The 18,759-nt window shown below is 31.9% G+C and overlaps 1 protein-coding gene across 1 annotated transcript in view; it reads right to left on the bottom strand.

The window, feature by feature from the left end:
- LOC134690246 (uncharacterized) overlaps nt 1–18,759 on the bottom strand; it is a 61,596-nt gene that overhangs the window by 22,022 nt on the left and 20,815 nt on the right. The window contains exons 8-10 of the mRNA XM_063550222.1: nt 17,035–17,292; nt 14,854–15,333; nt 3,047–3,204 (exon numbers count right to left, since the gene is read on the bottom strand). Coding sequence (XP_063406292.1) covers nt 3,047–3,204; nt 14,854–15,333; nt 17,035–17,292 — 896 coding nt within the window. The remainder of the gene's footprint in view (nt 1–3,046; nt 3,205–14,853; nt 15,334–17,034; nt 17,293–18,759) is intronic.

The raw sequence follows: 18,759 nt of genomic DNA, 5'->3' as shown, positions 1-18,759 counted from the left end.
TTTTTGACACCATACTTATGTATGGTTTAAGTATCTCATTTTAATATCATACTGACGTATGGTCTAAACATCCTATTTTGATACCATACTGACGTATGGTTTAAGCATCTTGTTATTTTTATACCAGTCTATATATGGTTTATACTTTGCTACAATGTATTGTTGGTACAAAATATACTTATGAACCTTTTATTTTTGTTTGTTAAAATCTTACTTTTCCTCTATTTTACGAATGGGTATTTCGATACAAAATTTTTAGTCAATCTATGAAAAATTGTCTCAATTCCAAGTTTCAAGATTTAGCTAGAGTTATCTCCCTTTGCATATTGAGATAGAACATTATACATTATGGGTTTTTAATTGCAGTTGTATAAGTCCCCAGTTGCCATATTGTAAATAAGTGCATATGTTTTTAAATTCTTGAATAAATAATAGTTTAGTACTTAGTCTTTGTATATATTAGTATACTTCTCATCACACTTACAGTTTATTACAAACTACAGACATGTGTCCTTTTGAAATTGAGGTTTGGGTTTATGCATATGAGACAGCAACTCAAAGCAAGAATTATCATCTCTGTGTTAAAGAGTGGTATGGGTAAACAAAAGAGACATTAATTTGGTATTAGATATAACCACTTTATTATAAATCAAGAATCAAGTCCTACTAGTAAATTTCAAACTTTATATAAACAGTCGTACAGATCTTATCAGGAAACAGAAAATTTTCAAATAAATCAGTCACTCCAATGATATTATATGCTAAGATATAACCCAGATCTAATTGATAATTAATAATGTAATTAACTTCAAAATGTCTAATAATATAGCTTATAATCATTACCACTTAGGAAATAGATAATTTTCAAATAAATCTGTCACTCCAATTTTTATTGTGAGATAAGACATTATGCTTAGTCATAAAAAAGATAACAAGAGTAAAATATTTAAAAATTCCACTTTTGGATATTAAAATGGCGATAACTCACTAAGGAGATATACTTATATCTTGAAAATTGAACTAGACATTCATTAAGTCCCAGGAAACAACATATTTAAATTTGAAAAAAAAAATTGTTAAAGCGTTTTCATGTTATTATGTTGACACTGTTTGGGCAGCCGCCCGTAGGCCCACCCAGCCGTCCTTTATACATCATCATTTTAATAACCGATATTTCCTTCAAAAGTCTGGTTAAAAATCCTTAAAATAGTTCTGCATATGATTTATAAAACATAAATTGATATTAAAGTGTGTACATCAATTATTTACAAAAGTTAAATGACAGCTCCCAGTTCTTACTACGGTTGATACGGTAGCAAATCGGGGAAACCTCTATTAAGAGACTGTGTCGCTCAACTGCATCTTCACACCTTGCAAGAACTAAAAAAATGCTCAAAACATCTTTAAAGGGAAATAACTCCAAAAACGGGTTGACTAAAGGTTCCAGTCTTGATGCCTTATCTGTAGATTGTGTCTTGCTGATCCTTTTACCATATTTAAACTTATCTATCTATTATAGCTTTCAAAATAAAAGGCAAAATGCCAAAAAAAAAAATTGAAAAAATTGTCATTTAAGTTTTTATCTTTCTGTTCATGCTATTCTAGTTTTCAAAATGATAGGCAAAAATGAAAACAAAATGTTATTAAAGGGTAAGAACTTAACTAAGGACAAAGGAGTAAACTGACGATTTCAGTCAAGTAAACTTATTTGTAGATTTTGACTTCATGATCATTTTGTCATTTTGAAGATTTTTCTAACCATTATAGCTTTTAAGATATAAGCCTAAAAAGCAAACAAATGGTATAATTGTCATTTAAGGATGTACTTAGGTGAGGTTTTGGAATATGTGTCAGATGTTGGGACTCCTTGGTGTTTTTCCCTATGATACAAGGTAAAATATTTTGCCCCATAACACCAATTTTTTTCATAATAGCTCATAAAAGGCCATTTAACAAAATTTAAGCAGATTCTTGATTTTCTTTCTTTGAATTTGAGACCCAAATAATACCAATGCAAATATAAGGTAAAAGTCTGAGTCATCCTTTTCCCGCCATATTTTAAAAATGAAATATCTCGAAAAGGAGCTCCATGACCTATCAATATTTTTAGCTTATTTTGATCCTTAAATAATGCTCTTCTGGCTTATAGTATCAATTTTAAATTCTTGATTCATTTAATTTCCCCTAAGTACATCCTTAAGAGAAAGGACTCCAAAAGGAGTCGTCTGATGATTTCTTCAGCCATGTTGACTTATTTGTAGATCTTGTCTTGCTTATCATCTGTTCTAATATAAAATTATCGTTTATCTATTATTATTTTCAAAATAATAGGCAAAAATGAAAATAAAATTGATTTAATTTGTCCTATACGAAGTTGTCGTACAGTTGACATAAATGGACAACAGGTAGATCTGAACAATAATTCGAAACATTTCTACCACTAACATATTTTCTATACTCAGAGCAGTTTTCCAGATAAAAGACAAAACTTGCATTTTATCCTTTTGTTATATTTTAAGCCATGTCGGTGACATTAGTTGAAAGGTGAGGTCATTGGACACATTTTTTGAACTAGTTTCCCAAATGATGATTGTGGCCAAGGTTGTTTACATTTAGCCCAGTATTTTCAGAGCAGAAGATGGTTGCCAAAAAATTAGAAATCAACAATGCAGGGGCAATAACTCCTAAACAATATGACAGATATTTCCAAAATGAATTCCATTGAACAGTTTCAAAGTAAATGATTTTTAAAGAAACATTTTCGGGTGACGGACAAAGGGAGCTTGACAATGGACGACGGATGCAAAGTGAAGGCAAACGCTGACATGGTCCTTTTGGGAAGGTGCGCTAAAATGTAATTGTTAGAATAAAATGCTTCTACAATTCATACAAACATGTATTTTATACCACTAAAAAAATACAAAAAGAATTCTTAAATAATATTGGTATGATTCCACTTCTTTAACAAATTAATATAATCCTTTAAAATCAGAACAAACAATAGTAATGTGTCTAAATTTTTTAAGAATTTGTAAACATGGAATACCGTATCTGCTTCTAAGGTCACAGCATCTTTCCATGTGCCAACAATAACTACTGGTGGATCAAGATCATCTGACCTCGTCGTCTTGTCATCAGATACAATTTTTTGCTCTTCCAGTCTACTGTAGCAATGTATTGAGTCAATCCAGAGTCGGAATAAAGCTACAAAGTCATAGTACAACAATTTCATATCAGTATTTATTCAAGTGTAATAAAGATTGCCAGTTCTTATCAATTCAAATTATGGCAACAATAGTTTTCTGATATACAAATATCATAAATCGATTTGGAAGAGACAAATCAAAGTAAAAAACAGCAACTGAAGGAATCGATTGATATTCTGCTATTCATGCACCATCCACAATGCCCAAATAAGAAAGTTGAAAAATTCCCAAAATTATGTTTAACAAAATCAACACCAATGAAGTTCTGTTTTGGAATACATGTTATACTTATATTAGTAAACACTTTTGACAAAAAATAGATCTATTCACATTATATTTTTTAAATAAAGAACACCTTTAAAAAATGTTGCTATCATAACAAAATTGACAGACATTTTGACGGAAAATTCTTATGTTAGCAACACAAACAATTCTGATATCTTCAGTATTTTCAAGGTTTGGATGTAGATCTTGCTTAAATATGAAAGGCAAATTGAAATTAAACATTTCTTAACATCTGCACCAATAAAAAAGGAATTACAACAAGAGGCTCTCAAGAGCCTGAATCGCTCACCTTAATTCTTTTGGTTAAATCTCTCATCAATGATTATTTTGGCTTTTCAATTTATTCAAATGTTCTTTGGATCGTCCTATTTTCTTCAAAAGCCAAAAAAAATAATCATTTTCTCCTATGTTCTATTTTAGCCATAGGAGCTATGTTTCTTGACATACAAGGAAATAAAATATAAAATTTATACTAGATACTCTAAAACTCATTTAGCCTAAGTTTGGCTGAAATTGATACAGCAGTTTCAAAGGAGAAGATTATTAAAAGTAAGTCAACATGATGAACAAATTGTGGAAAAAGTCTCTAAAGGGCAATAACTCCTAAAGGGGTCAACTGACCATTTCCGTCATGTTGACTTATTTGTAAATCTTACTTTGCTGAACATTATTGCTGTTTACAGTTTATCTCTATCTATAATAATATTCAAGATAATAACCAAAAACAGCAAAATTTCCTTAAAATTACCAATTCAGGGGCAGCAACCCAACAACAGGTTGTCTGATTCATCTGAAAATTTCAGGGCAGATAGATCTTGACCTGATAAGCAATAAAACCCCCATGTCAGATTTGCTCTAAATGCTTTGGTTTTTGAGTTATAAGCCAAAAACTGCATTTGACCCCTATGTTCTATTTTTGGCAATGGCGACCATATTGGTCGATAGATCAAAACTTCGGATACAATTTACAAACTAGATACCCTAAGGAACATTTAGTTAAAGTTTGGAAGTATTTGGCCAAGTAGTTTCAGAGGAGAAGATTTTTGAAAAAGATTACTAAGATTTACGAAAAATGGTTAAAAATTGACTATAATGGGCAATAACTCCTAAAGGGGTCAACTGACCATTTCCGTCATGTTGACTTATTTGTAAATCTTACTTTGCTGAACATTATTGCTGTTTACAGTTTATCTCTATCTATAATAATATTCAAGATAATAACCAAAAACAGCATAATTTCCTTAAAATTACCAATTCAGGGGCAGCAACCCAACAACAGGTTGTCTGATTCATCTGAAAATTTCAGGGCAGATAGATCTTGACCTGATAAACAATATTACCCATGTCAGATTTGCTCTAAATGCTTTGGTTTTTGAGTTATAAGCCAAAAACTGCATTTGACCCCTATGTTCTATTTTTAGCAATGGCGACCATGTTTGTTGATAGATCAAAACTTCGGATACAATTTATAAACTAGATACCCTAAGGAACATTCAGTTAAAGTTTGGAAGTATTTGGCCCAGTAGTTTCAGAGGAGAAGATTTTTGTAAAAGATTACTAAGATTTACGAAAAATGGTTAAAAATTTACTATAAAGGGCAATAACTCCTAAAGGGGTCAATTGACCATTTCCGTAATGTTGACTTATTTGTAAATCCTACTTTGCTGAACATTATTGCTGTTTACAGTTTATCTCTATCTATAATAATATTCAAGATAATAACCAAAAACAGCAAAATTTCCTTAAAATAACCAAGTCAGGGGCAGCAACCCAACAACGGGTTGTCTGATTCATCTGAAAATTTCAGGGCAGATAGATCTTGACCTGATAAACAATATTACCCCCATGTCAGTTTTGCTCTAAATGCTTTGGTTTTTGAGTTAAAAGCCAAAAACTGCATTTGACCCATATGTTCTATTTTTAGCAATGGCCACCATGTTTGTTGATAGATCAAAACTGTGGATACAATTTATAAACTAGATACCCTAAGGAACATTCAGTTAAAGTTTGGAAGTATTTGGCCCAGTAGTTTCAGAGGAGAAGATTCTTGAAATAGTTTACGACGACAGACGACAACAGACGACGACAGACGACGGACGACGACGGACGACAAGTTATGGCATAAGCTCACTTGGCCCTTCGGGCCAGGTGAGCTAATAACTTTAAACAAGAGGCTCTCAAGAGCCTGAATGGCTCACCTTAATTCTTTTGGTTAAATCTCTCATCAATGATTATTTTGGCTTTTCAATTTATTCAAATGTTCTTTGGATCGTCCTATTTTCTTCAAAAGCCAAAAAAAATAATCATTTTCTCCTATGTTCTATTTTAGCCATAGGAGCTATGTTTCTTGAAATACAAGGAAATAAAATATAAAATTTATACTAGATACTCTGAAACTCATTTAGCCTAAGTTTGGCTGAAATTGATACAGCAGTTTCAAAGGAGAAGATTTTTTAAAGTAAGTCAACATGATGAACAAATTGTGAAAAAAGTCTTTAAAGGGCAATAACTTCTTAAGGGGTCAATTGACAATTTTGGTCAAATTGACTTATTTGAAGATCTTACTTTGCTGAACATTATTGCTGTTTACAGTTTATCTCTATCTATAAAAATATTCAAGATAATAAACAAAAACAGCAAAATTTCCGTAAAATTATCAATTCAGGGGCAGCAACCCAACAACAGGTTGTCTGATTCATCTGAAAATTTCAGGGCAGATAGATCTTGACCTGATAAACAATATAACACCATGTCAGATTTGCTCTAAATGCTTTGGTTTTTTGAGTTAAAGCCAAAAACTGCATTTGACCCCTATGTTCTATTTTTAGCAAAGGCCACCATGTTTGTTGATAGATCAAAACTTCAGATACAATTTATAAACTAGATACCCTAGGGAACATTCAGTTAAAGTTTGGAAGTATTTGGCCCAGTAGTTTCAGAGGAGAAGATTTTTGTAAAAGATTACTAAGATTTACGACAAATGCTTAAAAATTGACTATAAAGGGCAATAACTCCTAAAGGGGTCAACTGACCATTTCGGTCATGGTGATTTATTTGTTAATCTTACTTTGCTGAACATTATTGCTGTTTACAATTTATCTCTATCTATAATAATATTCAAGATAATAACCAAAAAACAGCAAAATTTCCTTAAAATTACCAATTCAGGGGCAGCAACCCAACAAAGGGTTGTCTGATTCATCTGAAAATTTCAGGGCAGATAGATCTTGACCTGATAAACAATATAACCCCCATGTCAGATTTGCTCTAAATGCTTTGGTTTTTTGAGTTAAAGCCAAAAACTGCATTTGACCCCTATGTTCTATTTTTAGCAGTGGCGACGATGTTTGTTGATAGATCATAACTTCGGATACAATTTATAAACTAGATACCCTAAGGAACATCCAGTTTAAGTTTGGGAGTATTTGGCCGAGTAGTTTCAGAGAAGAAGATTTTTGTAAAAGATTACTAAGATTTACGAAAAATGGTTAAAAATTGACTATAAAGGGCAATAACTCCTAAAGGAGTCAACTGACCATTTCGGTCATATTGACTTATTTGTAAATCTTACTTTGCTGAACATTATTGCTGTTTACAGTTTATCTCTATCTATAATAATATTCAAGATAATAACCAAAAAACAGCAAAATTTAATTAAAATTACCAATTCAGGGGCAGTAACCCAACAAAGGGTTGTCTGATTCATCTGAAAATTTCAGGGCAAACAGATCTTGACCTGATAAACAATATAACCCCATGTCAGATTTGCTCTAAATGCTTTGTTTTTTTTAGTTAAAGCCAAAAACTGCATTTGACCCCTATGTTCTATTTTTAGCAGTGGCGACGATGTTTGTTGATAGATCATAACTTCGGATACAATTTATAAACTAGATACCCTAAGGAACATCCAGTTTAAGTTTGGAAGTATTCGGCCCAGTAGTTTCAGAGAAGAAGATTTTTGTAAAAGATTACTAAGATTTACGAAAAATGGTTAAAAATTGACTATAAAGGGCAATAACTCCTAAAGGGGTCAACTGACCATTTCGGTCATATTGACTTATTTGTAAATCTTACTTTGCGGAACATTATTGCTGTTTACAGTTTATCTCTATCTATAATAATATTCAAGATAATAACCAAAAAACAGCAAAATTTCATTAAAATTACCAATTCAGGGGCAGCAACCCAACAACAGGTCGTCTGATTCATCTGAAAATTTCAGGGCAGATAGATCTTGACCTGATAAACAATATAACCACATCAGATTTGCTGTCAATGCTTTGGTTTTTGAGTTATAAGCCAAAAACTGCATTTGACTCCTATGTTCTATTTTTAGCAATGGCGACCATGTTTGTTGATAGATCAAAACTTCGGATACAATTTATAAACTAGATACCCTAAGGAACATTCAGTTAAAGTTTGGAAGTATTTGGCCCAGTAGTTTCAGAGGAGAAGATTCTTGAAATAGTTTACAACGACGACAGACGACGGACAACGACGGACGCCAAGTGATGGCATAAGCTCACTTGGCCCTTCGGGCCAGGTGAGCTAAAAAGGATTATCTTGGAGTTGCTTACATAAGATTTGACAGACATGAACAATGCTGCTAACATACGATTTGACAGAAATGAAGTTGTTGCTAACATAAGAAGTGACAGACTTTATTATTGCTAACATAATATTTGAAGGGATTTTTTTGTTGCTAACATAACATTTGACGGACTTTTTTGTTGCTAACATAATATTTGACAGAATTTTTTGTTGCTAACATAAGATTTAACAGACTAAATAGTGTTGCTAACATAAGATATTGACGGACTTGTTGCTAACATAAGATTGTGCTACCAGAAATAAATTTGACGGACAATATATATTTGAGATTTTTAACTAACATTAGAGATCTTATCCTAGTTGAAAGTCATATTAAGAACTCCTGCAAAATACCACCGCCTGACATTTAACAAGATTTCAACCCAGGACAGATAACTCTAATTTGAAGAACATCCAGATGTTGCTAACATAAGATGACAAGTTTCACAGAAATTATGTTAGCAACAGATTTGATAAAACTATTGATTAAATAAAGATCCTAAATGTGTACATGATTATGAAATACAATTTTAACAGGCTTAAATATATAAGTACCTACAATGATGTGGCAAGATTTTATGAACATGTTGCTATCATAACATTTATTGACAGACAAGCATCTATTAAGCAAGGTTTTTGAAATTGAAAACAATATTTATCACAGATGTTTTTAAGAAACGAAAAGCAAAAGATTTGAAAACAGGGATATTTGAATAATCAGACTACACTAATAAAAACCATTATACCAGTGTCAACATAAAGCATTGTAAAACATAAACCTTGTGTCAAAAAATGGAAAGTAATTTCCGTCAAACATTTCACATTTTTCAACTTGTTTTGATCATTTCTACTTTTAATGGAATCAATCATATCCAATAATTGGTTTTCTTGTTTTATTTAACATTACTTTTCAATAAAACATTCACATATTATAATTCAAATAACAGTTAGTATTATTTTTCTTAATTTCTTCTTTTTGACGGAAATTTTCTTTTCTTTATGTCACAATCGGGAGTAGGACACAATCAGTAAAATTACTGATACACAAAAGGATATAAACACATATGGCCAATATGACAGAGATGATGACAAATATCTCGAGGTTTCGTTCTTTCGACTAGCTAGTACAATGTAATCAGAATAGATGATTATCTGCCCATGTGTTAACTAATACTAATGATATCTGCACAATATAACCAGAATAAGTGAAAATTGTTCTGTTGAAACTTGTAGAAAATTGAAAAGTTTCTTGAGAATTCATGATACTATATATAATATAAGCTGATGCATTTTTCAATAGTTTAAATTATTTGTGGATAATGAATATTTTTATGTGAGATTTTAAGTAAACAGTTCATACTTTACGCATGGTTCTTCAAACATAGATGAAATGTGGTATGATTACGAATGAGACAACAATCCTCCAAAGACAACAATACAAGGATGTAAACAACAACATGCCATCATGTGACCTTTAGATATAATAACATTCAGTCTTAGATGCAGGATTTCTTTATTAGTTGTTATTGGCTTTGAACTAGCTGACAGTAACTGCGAATAATCTCAGATCTGTACTTAGTGTCTTTTTGTTGTTGGGATGTAACCGGCCACGTCCGCTCTGTGTTTTTGTTAGATGTATTTCTATTTGTATCCATCTGATGAGCATGATGAGTGAAGCCTTTTTCAACTGATTTGTATAGTTCGTTCTTATGATGTACTGTTACACCACTGTCCAAGGTTAGGGGGAGGGCTGGGATCCCACTAACATGTTTAACCCCGCCACATTCTGTATGTTTGTGCCTGTCCCAAGTCAGGAGCCTTTACTTCAGTGGTTGTCGTTTGATGCTGTGTTACATATTTGTTTTTCGTTCATTTGTTTGTACATACATTAGGTCATTAGTTTTCTCTTTTGAATTGTTTTAGATTTGTCATTTAGGTGCATTTTATAGCTGACTATGCGGTATGAGCTTTGCAAATTGTTGAAGGCTGTATGGTGACATATTGTTGTTAATTTCTGTGTCATTTGGTCTCTTGTGAAGAGTTGTCCCGTTGTCAATCATACCACATCTTCTATTTTTATATTAAACAAGAATGTGTCCATAGTATACGGATGCCCTACTCGCACAATCATTTTCTATGGTCAGTGGACCGTGAAATTGGGTAAAATCTAATTTGGCATTTAAATTAGAAAGATCATATGATAGGAAACATGTGTACCAAGTTTCAAATTGATTGGACTTCAACTTCATCAAAAACTACTTTGACCAAAAACTTTAACCTGAAGCAGGACAGACGGATGAACGAACGAACAAACGGACGAACAGACCAGAATACATAATGCCCCTCTACTATCATAGGTTGGGCATAATCTACTATCGTAGGTGGGGCATAACAAAACATTTTTATGTGTTTATCGTTTAACAACTGTTTTGTAATCAGGTGCTTTGTAAAGATAGCAGTAATGGTATAAAGTTATAAACTTCACACAGAATTATTAAGAAATAATAAAAAAGCTTTCTTGCTTTATTAGAATTAATTTCTACAACTTATAATGAAATCCTAAATCATTTATTCCAACTTTTGTGAATTTTTCTAATACTTTATTTCGCACTGTGTCTTATCTGACCGACTCCACAGCTATCTATTTTCACAATTGTCTTACCTTGTCGAAGAAGGGAAGATTCAAGTTTTATATAATGAAGACAATTTAGCATGTTAAAATTAGATTTCAACTATAACAATTTTTACAAGTTTACAAGTTTCTAGAATGCATTAAATACATTCAAACTAATGTGATAACTGTATCCTTTTTATTATGATAAACCATGTTAAAATGTTTGTATTTGTCATGATTAACAATGGTGATTCACAAATAACAGAACATTAAGTATCGATATTTTAAATTGAATATATCACATATCTGAAAGAGCTAATTCAGGATGATAGGGCAGTTTGTTATCCCTCTAAACAAAATTGTCATTCGAGGTCTGCTTTCCGACAGTACAGTATCATTTCCCACCCACTCAACCTTTACTTCGAAGGGCAGTACATTTGTTATGTAGTAAATAATATATATGATCTGTATAACTGTAAAGATTTTGTTTTCAAGTTATAGAATATTTTTCCATTGAAGATTGTGTTTATATGTGATCACAGAAGTCGATTGATTGATTGATTGTTGGTGTTTTAACGCCACTTTTAAGCGCCACTTTATTGGTGGAGGAAGCCGGAGTGCCCGGAGAAAACCACCAATCTTCGATAGGAAAACTGACAATCCTAGTCAATTAAGATTGGAGTCGAGTGCACCCGCACGAGTGGGGTTCGAACTCACAACCTCAGTGTTGACTGGCTAGTGATTACAGTAGAAGAACTACTTAGAAAACTTGGCCACCGAGGTCCCTTCACAGCGGTGGATGACAGCTACTTGAAAATTTGTGTTTTATTTGTAATAAATAAGCTACCTGTGCTGTTGAGGCGAGCTGATTACCAAATAACTGTGTTCAGTTTTTCTTTAAAATTCGTAAGGGTTCTGCAGAACCCAGTGTCTCGCCTACTTTTGCTGTTAATCGCAGGCTCAACAAAAATGAGGAAAAAATAATAACAATATTCCTTTCGATACAATCTTTTGATTGTAAGAAGCTTCAGTCGAAGTTTGGTAAAAATCCAGGATAGTTTATGAATCTAATAACTGTTTTAAATCTTTAACTGCAGACTGTATGCTGTATGTAATGTTAACTGGAAGAAGTCCATTTATAAGTTAAATACGGATAAACAGGTACAAAATTTTAACAAAATTTCCTTCTAGATACTAGCTTTTGATCATAAACAAGCTTCTGACCAAGTTTGGTGCAAATCCAGGATAGTTTGAGAAAGTTATTAAAATTTTAAAAACTTTAACCACAGAGTGAATGTAATGTTAACTGGCAGAAAAACTAAGTCCATTTATAAGTTAAATACGGAAAAAATGTAATTTTGTTTTTTACATATTTACTTCTGGATACTATCTTATGATCATGAACAAGCTTCTGTCCAAGTTTGGTAGAAATCCAGAATAGTTTAAGAAAGTTATTAGAATTTTAACCAGATGCTCCGCAGGGCGTAGCTTTATACGACCGCAGAGGTTGAACCCTGAACGGTTGGGGCAAGTATGGACACAACATTCAAGCTGGATTCAGCTCTAAATTTGGATTGTGATTAAATAGTTGACACAGCATAGGTTTCTGACACAGAATGAATGTGTTCTAATGAAATTAAAAATTTTGTTTTCTCTTAGAGCAATTCACTATGCTGTTGAATATTATTCTTCTAAAAAAAAATGTTTGAAGAAATTTTCTTTTTATTTATGAACATGATGAAATTTCAAATGAGAAAATTGAACCCAATTTTTTTAATCACATCCCCCTTTCCCTTATTCCAAAACTAATCTCAATTAAAATTTCTAATGGAGTTTGCAACAATTACTACTCATTTAAATACATCATAAAATATTAAGATGTAAAAAAACTGCTTGTTATCACTGAATGGTAAAGATTGTTGTAATTTATCAGTTGGTAGTAAAAAGTGAATATACATTGTATATTGTATATATAACAAAGATTTAAGTTGATTCTGGACAAAGAAAGATAACTCCAAATAAAAAAAAATCTTACAATTAGATATTTCTTGCTTACTATTCTGGACAAAGAAAGATAACTCTAATTAAAAACAAAATTGCTATTTCACAATATTTTGCAATAAGATATTTCTTGCCATTGCGCAATACTGTGCAATTGAAAAGACTTGCTATTGCACAAAACTTAATATAATAATTTTAGATCCTGATTTGGACCAACTTGAAAACTGGGCCCAGAATCAAAAATCTAAGTACATGTTTGGATTCAGCATATCAAAGAACCCCATTTATTCAATTTTTGATGAAATCAAACAAAGTTTAATTTTGGACCCCGATTTGGACCAACTTGAAAACTGGGCCGATAATCAAGAATCTAAGTACATTTTTAGATTCAGCATATCAAAGAACCCAACCGATTAATTTTTTGTCAAAATCAAACGAAGTTTAATTTTGGACCCTTTGGACCTTAATGTAGACCAATTTGAAAACGGGACCAAAAGTTAAAAATCTACATACACAGTTAGATTCGGCATATCAAAGAACCCCAATTATTCAATTTTGATGAAATCAAACAAAGTTTAATTTTGGGCCCCTTATTCCTAAACTGTTGGGACCAAAACTCCCAAAATCATTACCAACCTTCCTTTTATGGTCATAAACCTTGTGTTTAAATTTCATAGATTTCTATTTACTTATACTAAAGTTATGGTGCGAAAACCAAGAAAAATGCTTATTTGGGTCCCTTTTTGGCCCCTAATTCCTAAACTGTTGGGACCTAAACTCCCAAAATCAATACCAACCTTCCTTTTGTGGTCATAAACATTGTGTTTAAATTTCATTATTTTCTATTTACTTATACTAAAGTTATTGTGCGAAAACCAAGAATAATGCTTATTTGGGCCCTTTTTTGGCCCCTAATTCCTTCACTATTGAAACCAAAACTCCCAAAATCAATCCCAACCTTTCTTTTGTGGTCATAAACCTTGTGTCAAAATTTCATAGATTTCTATTAACTTAAGCTAAAGTTATAGTGCGAAAACCAAGAAAATGCTTATTTGGGCCCTTTTTGGCCCCTAATTCCTAAAATGTTGGGACCAAAACTCCCAAAATCAATACCAACCTTCCTTTTGTGGTCATAAAACTTGTGATAAAATTTTATAGATTTATATTCACTTTTTCTAAAGTTAGAGTGCGAAAACTAAAAGTATTCGGACAACGACGACGACGACGACAACGACGACGACGACGACGACGACGACGACGACGACGACAACGCAGACGACGACGCCAACGTGATAGCAATATACGACGAAATTTTTTTCAAAATTTGCGGTCGTATAAAAACTTTAACCACAGAGTGAATGTAATGTTTCCTGGCAGAAAAACTAAGTCCATTTATAAGTAAAATATGGAAAAACAGGATTTTTTTTCTCACAAAATTTAATTCTTGATACTATCTTATGATCATAAACAAGCTTCTGTCCAAGTTTGGTAGAAATCCAGGATAGTTTAAGAAAGTTATTAAAATATTAAAAACTTTAACCACAGAGTGAATGTAATGTTTCCTGGCAAAAAAACTAAGTCCATTTTTAAGTAAAATATGGAAAAACAGGATATTTTTTTTACAAAATTTACTTCTGGATACTATCTTATGATCATAAACAAGCTTCTGTTCAAGTTTGGTAGAAATCCAGGATAGTTTAAGAAAGTTATTACAATTTCAAAAACTTTAACCACAGAGTGAATATTTGTGGACGCCGCCACCGACGGAATGTAGGATCGCTGTGTCTCGCTTTTTCGACAAAAGTCGAAGGCTCGATAATAAATGATTTATGTTCATTTGAAGTATTAAATAAGAACATACTATCACGTCACCTTTCTTTCATAAAAATAAATTACCGGTACTACAGATTTCTAAGTTACGAAAATTCATCAACTAGTTACGTAATTAATTTGAACCACACACGTCAGCTCCATTTTAAAATAGAACAAAATCATCAGAGGAATGACAAATACACATTTTACTCCTTTTAATATACATATGAAATGATTATTTATTAAGTCTGTTTGAGGACAAGAGTTTTGGTAAATATATCTTTAAATCTAAGAAAAAATATGAAATATCATTTTATATACAGATTGATCAATATAATATATTACCTTGGGCATTAGGATCGTCAGCTTCATTGAGTTTTGTAACAACAAGATACATTGCATCTTGGGACAAAAAGGTTTGATGTGTGTGGTAAAATTCTTCATCTCCTGCAAAATCCCATAGAAAAAATGTGGCATACTCCTCTTTGTCTTGGAAATCAACACTAGATTTAAGCATGGCTTCAATATCCGTTTTTGCCTGTTCTATTGATTGGTTTTGTTGCTGTGACATTACTTGAGGTTCAACTTGAGATTCAGTGGTTAATGGAGGTTCAACTTGAGATTCAGTGGTTACTAGAGGTGTCATTATTTTAGGCTGCTGATATACTGCCCCTGATTTCTTTGATTCATCAAAATTTGTTGCTGGTGTATTGTCCTTTATGGCAATGTGGGATTCTACTGGTTCTTCTGTTGTTCCTTTGTCCTGAAGTGTTCCCTTGTATTCTTTCAATAGTCTTGCATGAGTTTCAGTTTCTTCATAGTTTTCTATCAATAGAAAATAACATGAATAAGATAATTGGTTTTTTTTTCTTTCTTTCTGATAACTTGTCTGAGGGAGATTGGGTGTCTTCCACCATCTTAGATTGTAAAATAGTAGAACAAAATTGGTCTACATCTTTATTGAAATATGCAATTTTGAGATAGGATTGTAATTCATTTGTAAGATTTTGCACCTAAAAATATGTTTTATCTTATAATTAGAACTGTTTCCACATATAACAATTATTTTTTTGTATGATTTAATTTTATTTTAACTTAGCCATATAAGGGGTGATAACTCAGATTAACCAACTTTTAAAATAGACTGTGTTGTAAATTTACATATTTTGTTTGGTAGCAAGAAAACAAATTTTGCCACCCAAATTTTTCATTTTATTTTCTGAAAATTCTATCATTTTGTTTACCTCCTATTGTTCAGAATTAGTTTTCACTGGTTGTAAAATCTATAGAAAATTTAGTACAACCTGAAGCTTGAAATAAAGTCCTTTGACCCATACTTGCTATTAAAATTTTGAATGATATAAACTATATTTTGGCAAATTATTAAAAAAATCTATCGATTTAATTTAGACCCTTATCTCCATGAAGAAAAACTGTTTATTTAGTTAAAGGTATAAAATAAACAATAAACAATAAACAGTTACAGAATAAAATTTTCGTATGTTATTTCACCCTGACATCTGTTCTTACAAATAAGGTAATAATTTCCAAATAAAATTGAAGATCCACCAAATTTCTGAGAGGATCAGCAAAAGTTTTCTTTAAGTCAGGCCTGTGTCTGACAGATAGAAATTCAGCTTAACAAACTATGTATAGGATCTGGGTTAGGGACAGATGAACTTAAAAGATTGCATACACTGAAACGTCTAGAGTGTGTCTGACAGAAAAATTGAAGTTTCACAAACTATTTATAAGGGTCAAGGTTAGGGACAGTTGAACTTATAAGATTGCATCACTGAAATGTCTAGCCTGTGTAACTGATATGATTGAATTTTAGATGTAGACAAATTTTAGAGATGACCTTATTTCTATACCCCAGTCATCCCTAGGGTTAATGTCATAATACAGGTATAAAATAAGCTTTGCACAATAAATGATCAATGAAAATTAGGTCAAAGTCATATAAACCCATTCAAATGTACACCTTGCAATTGTTCTATACACCAAATATAGTTTACTCATTACTTATATTATCTAAGAATAGATCTAATCATGGAAAATTATATGACCCAAAGAACCATGAAAAGGAGGTCAAGCTCAGTTGAACCCTACCAAAGAGATGACCTGGTACCTTTAGTACCTGAGAAAGGAATATAATCAGGAAACTTCAGAGCCTAAAACAACATATATATTCCAGACTGAAACCTCAGATGATTAGGCATCAGTAAACCAGATAATAACAAACCAGCTCCTTAATCTTTTGAAATATGAAGCTATGTAAAAGAGACAATGTGGCCACTGCCGCCCGGAAAGTATCCTTCTGTCTGAGGAGGTACAATAAGACCTTAACCTGACATAAGACTTGCAAAGGCTTGTTGTTTTCAATTGCATCAACAAGTGCTCATATTTAAAGTTACATTTTGTCAATACAGATCTGATCGTAAAACAAAGTATGTTGGAATTGATTGATTCATAGTTTCAAAACTTTTGTTATAAATGTATTTGTTTTAACTTTAAACATCATACCATCTAATTTATTCCATATTCCATCATCAGACATTGCTTTGCATTTTATTTTATGAATTTCTATTCCATTTGTACTGGTAACATCTGTATTATCTTCACCAAACAATCTTTTAATCAATGAAGTCTTTCCTGCCCCTTTCTTTCCAACTACTACTAAACGTATGTCTCTCTTTTTCTCAGAGCCTGACTCAAGTAATTTAAGGTACAATTCGACAGATCTTTTGTCAGTCATTAATTTTATTTCAGTTGGGACTTCATCTACAAAGTCAAAGATATAAAGTTATTTTAATGAACATGATGAAGAAAAATACTATTTTACACAATTATTATAATCAAGTATTTTCTATTATGCACCTTTTTCATTGTTTGTAAATATTAAATATTTAGTTTTTAGCAAAATTAGATGATTAAACAATAATTAAGGGCCCTTTTCAGCCTACAGTCAGGTGAGGATTTTTGTTGAAGGCTTCATTGTGACTTTGCCGATTATGTCCTGTAAGTAATTTACTGTAAAGTTATCTAACATGTATTTTTATGGGTCTCGAAGTTACCACATTTTTAAAATGGTTTTCCCATTTTACAGTGAAAATGTTAGGCAATTCATGACAGTATTTGTAAAATTACTATGCCAAATATATTTCATAATTTTTTGATATTACCCTGTAGTTGTTTTCCTAAATGCACAGATGAATTGTCATCGACATCTGTTAAATAACCTCATCATAGATACCAGGATTCAAATTTTGTATTTACACCAGAAGCGCGTTTCGTCTTCATAACATTCATCAGTGACGCTCCAATCAAAAAAGTTAAAAATGCCAAATAAAGTACAACGTTGAAGAGCATTGAGGACCAAAAATTCCTAAAAGTTTTGGCAAATACAGCTATGGTAATCTATTCCTGATGTAAAAAAGCCTTAGTATTTCAACAATTCAAAGTTTTATAAACAGTTAATTTATAATTATGACCATAGCAATGATAATTCATGTCAACACAGAAGTGCTGACTACTGGGCTGGTGATTGAGATTCTGCTCCAACTAGTTATAGTAGCCATCTAGAATTTGCAGTGAGATAAGGCTTTTGGTTAAATATTGAAGGCCTCAGTGTGAAATGAAGAACAGCAATACAAGTGTTGTGTCTTTGCTTGAAGTTTTATCAGGTGCAGTGCTGATTTTGTGTCATTTGATATACATTTCAATGCATTTGTACCATATACTTTCTTTTCCAGTATAATAGGAATACAAGCATAAGGCATTTAGATAAAGTAAAACAGTTGCAACAGTAGAGAAAGATACAACATTTGTATATAGATATAAGAAGATGTTGTATGAGCGCAAATGAGACAACTCTCCATCCAAGTCACAATTTACAAAAGTAAACCATTATAGGTCAAAGTACGGTCGTCAACACGGAGCCTTTGCTCACACTAAACAGTAAGCTATAAAGGGCCCCAAAAATTACTAGTGTAAAACCATTAAAACGGGAAAACCAACTGTCTAATCTATATAAAAAACGAGAAATGAAAAAGACTTAAGAACCACATCAACAAACGACAACTACTGAACATCAGATCCCTGACTTAGGACAGGTGCAAACAATTATATGCATATTAAAAAAAAATGGTTGCAAGAATAAAATGAAAAACTATAGGTATATTGAATAAGAATCAGTTAAAATAAAAGTGCATGTAGTTTCCCCAATTCCAACAACCATGTAAATGAAAT

Source organism: Mytilus trossulus, chromosome 11 (assembly GCF_036588685.1).
Source record: "Mytilus trossulus isolate FHL-02 chromosome 11, PNRI_Mtr1.1.1.hap1, whole genome shotgun sequence".
NCBI classification, from domain to species: Eukaryota; Metazoa; Mollusca; class Bivalvia; order Mytilida; family Mytilidae; genus Mytilus; species Mytilus trossulus.
The sequence above is the reverse complement of the archived record's forward strand: the minus strand, read 5'-3'. Positions and strand labels throughout refer to the sequence as shown.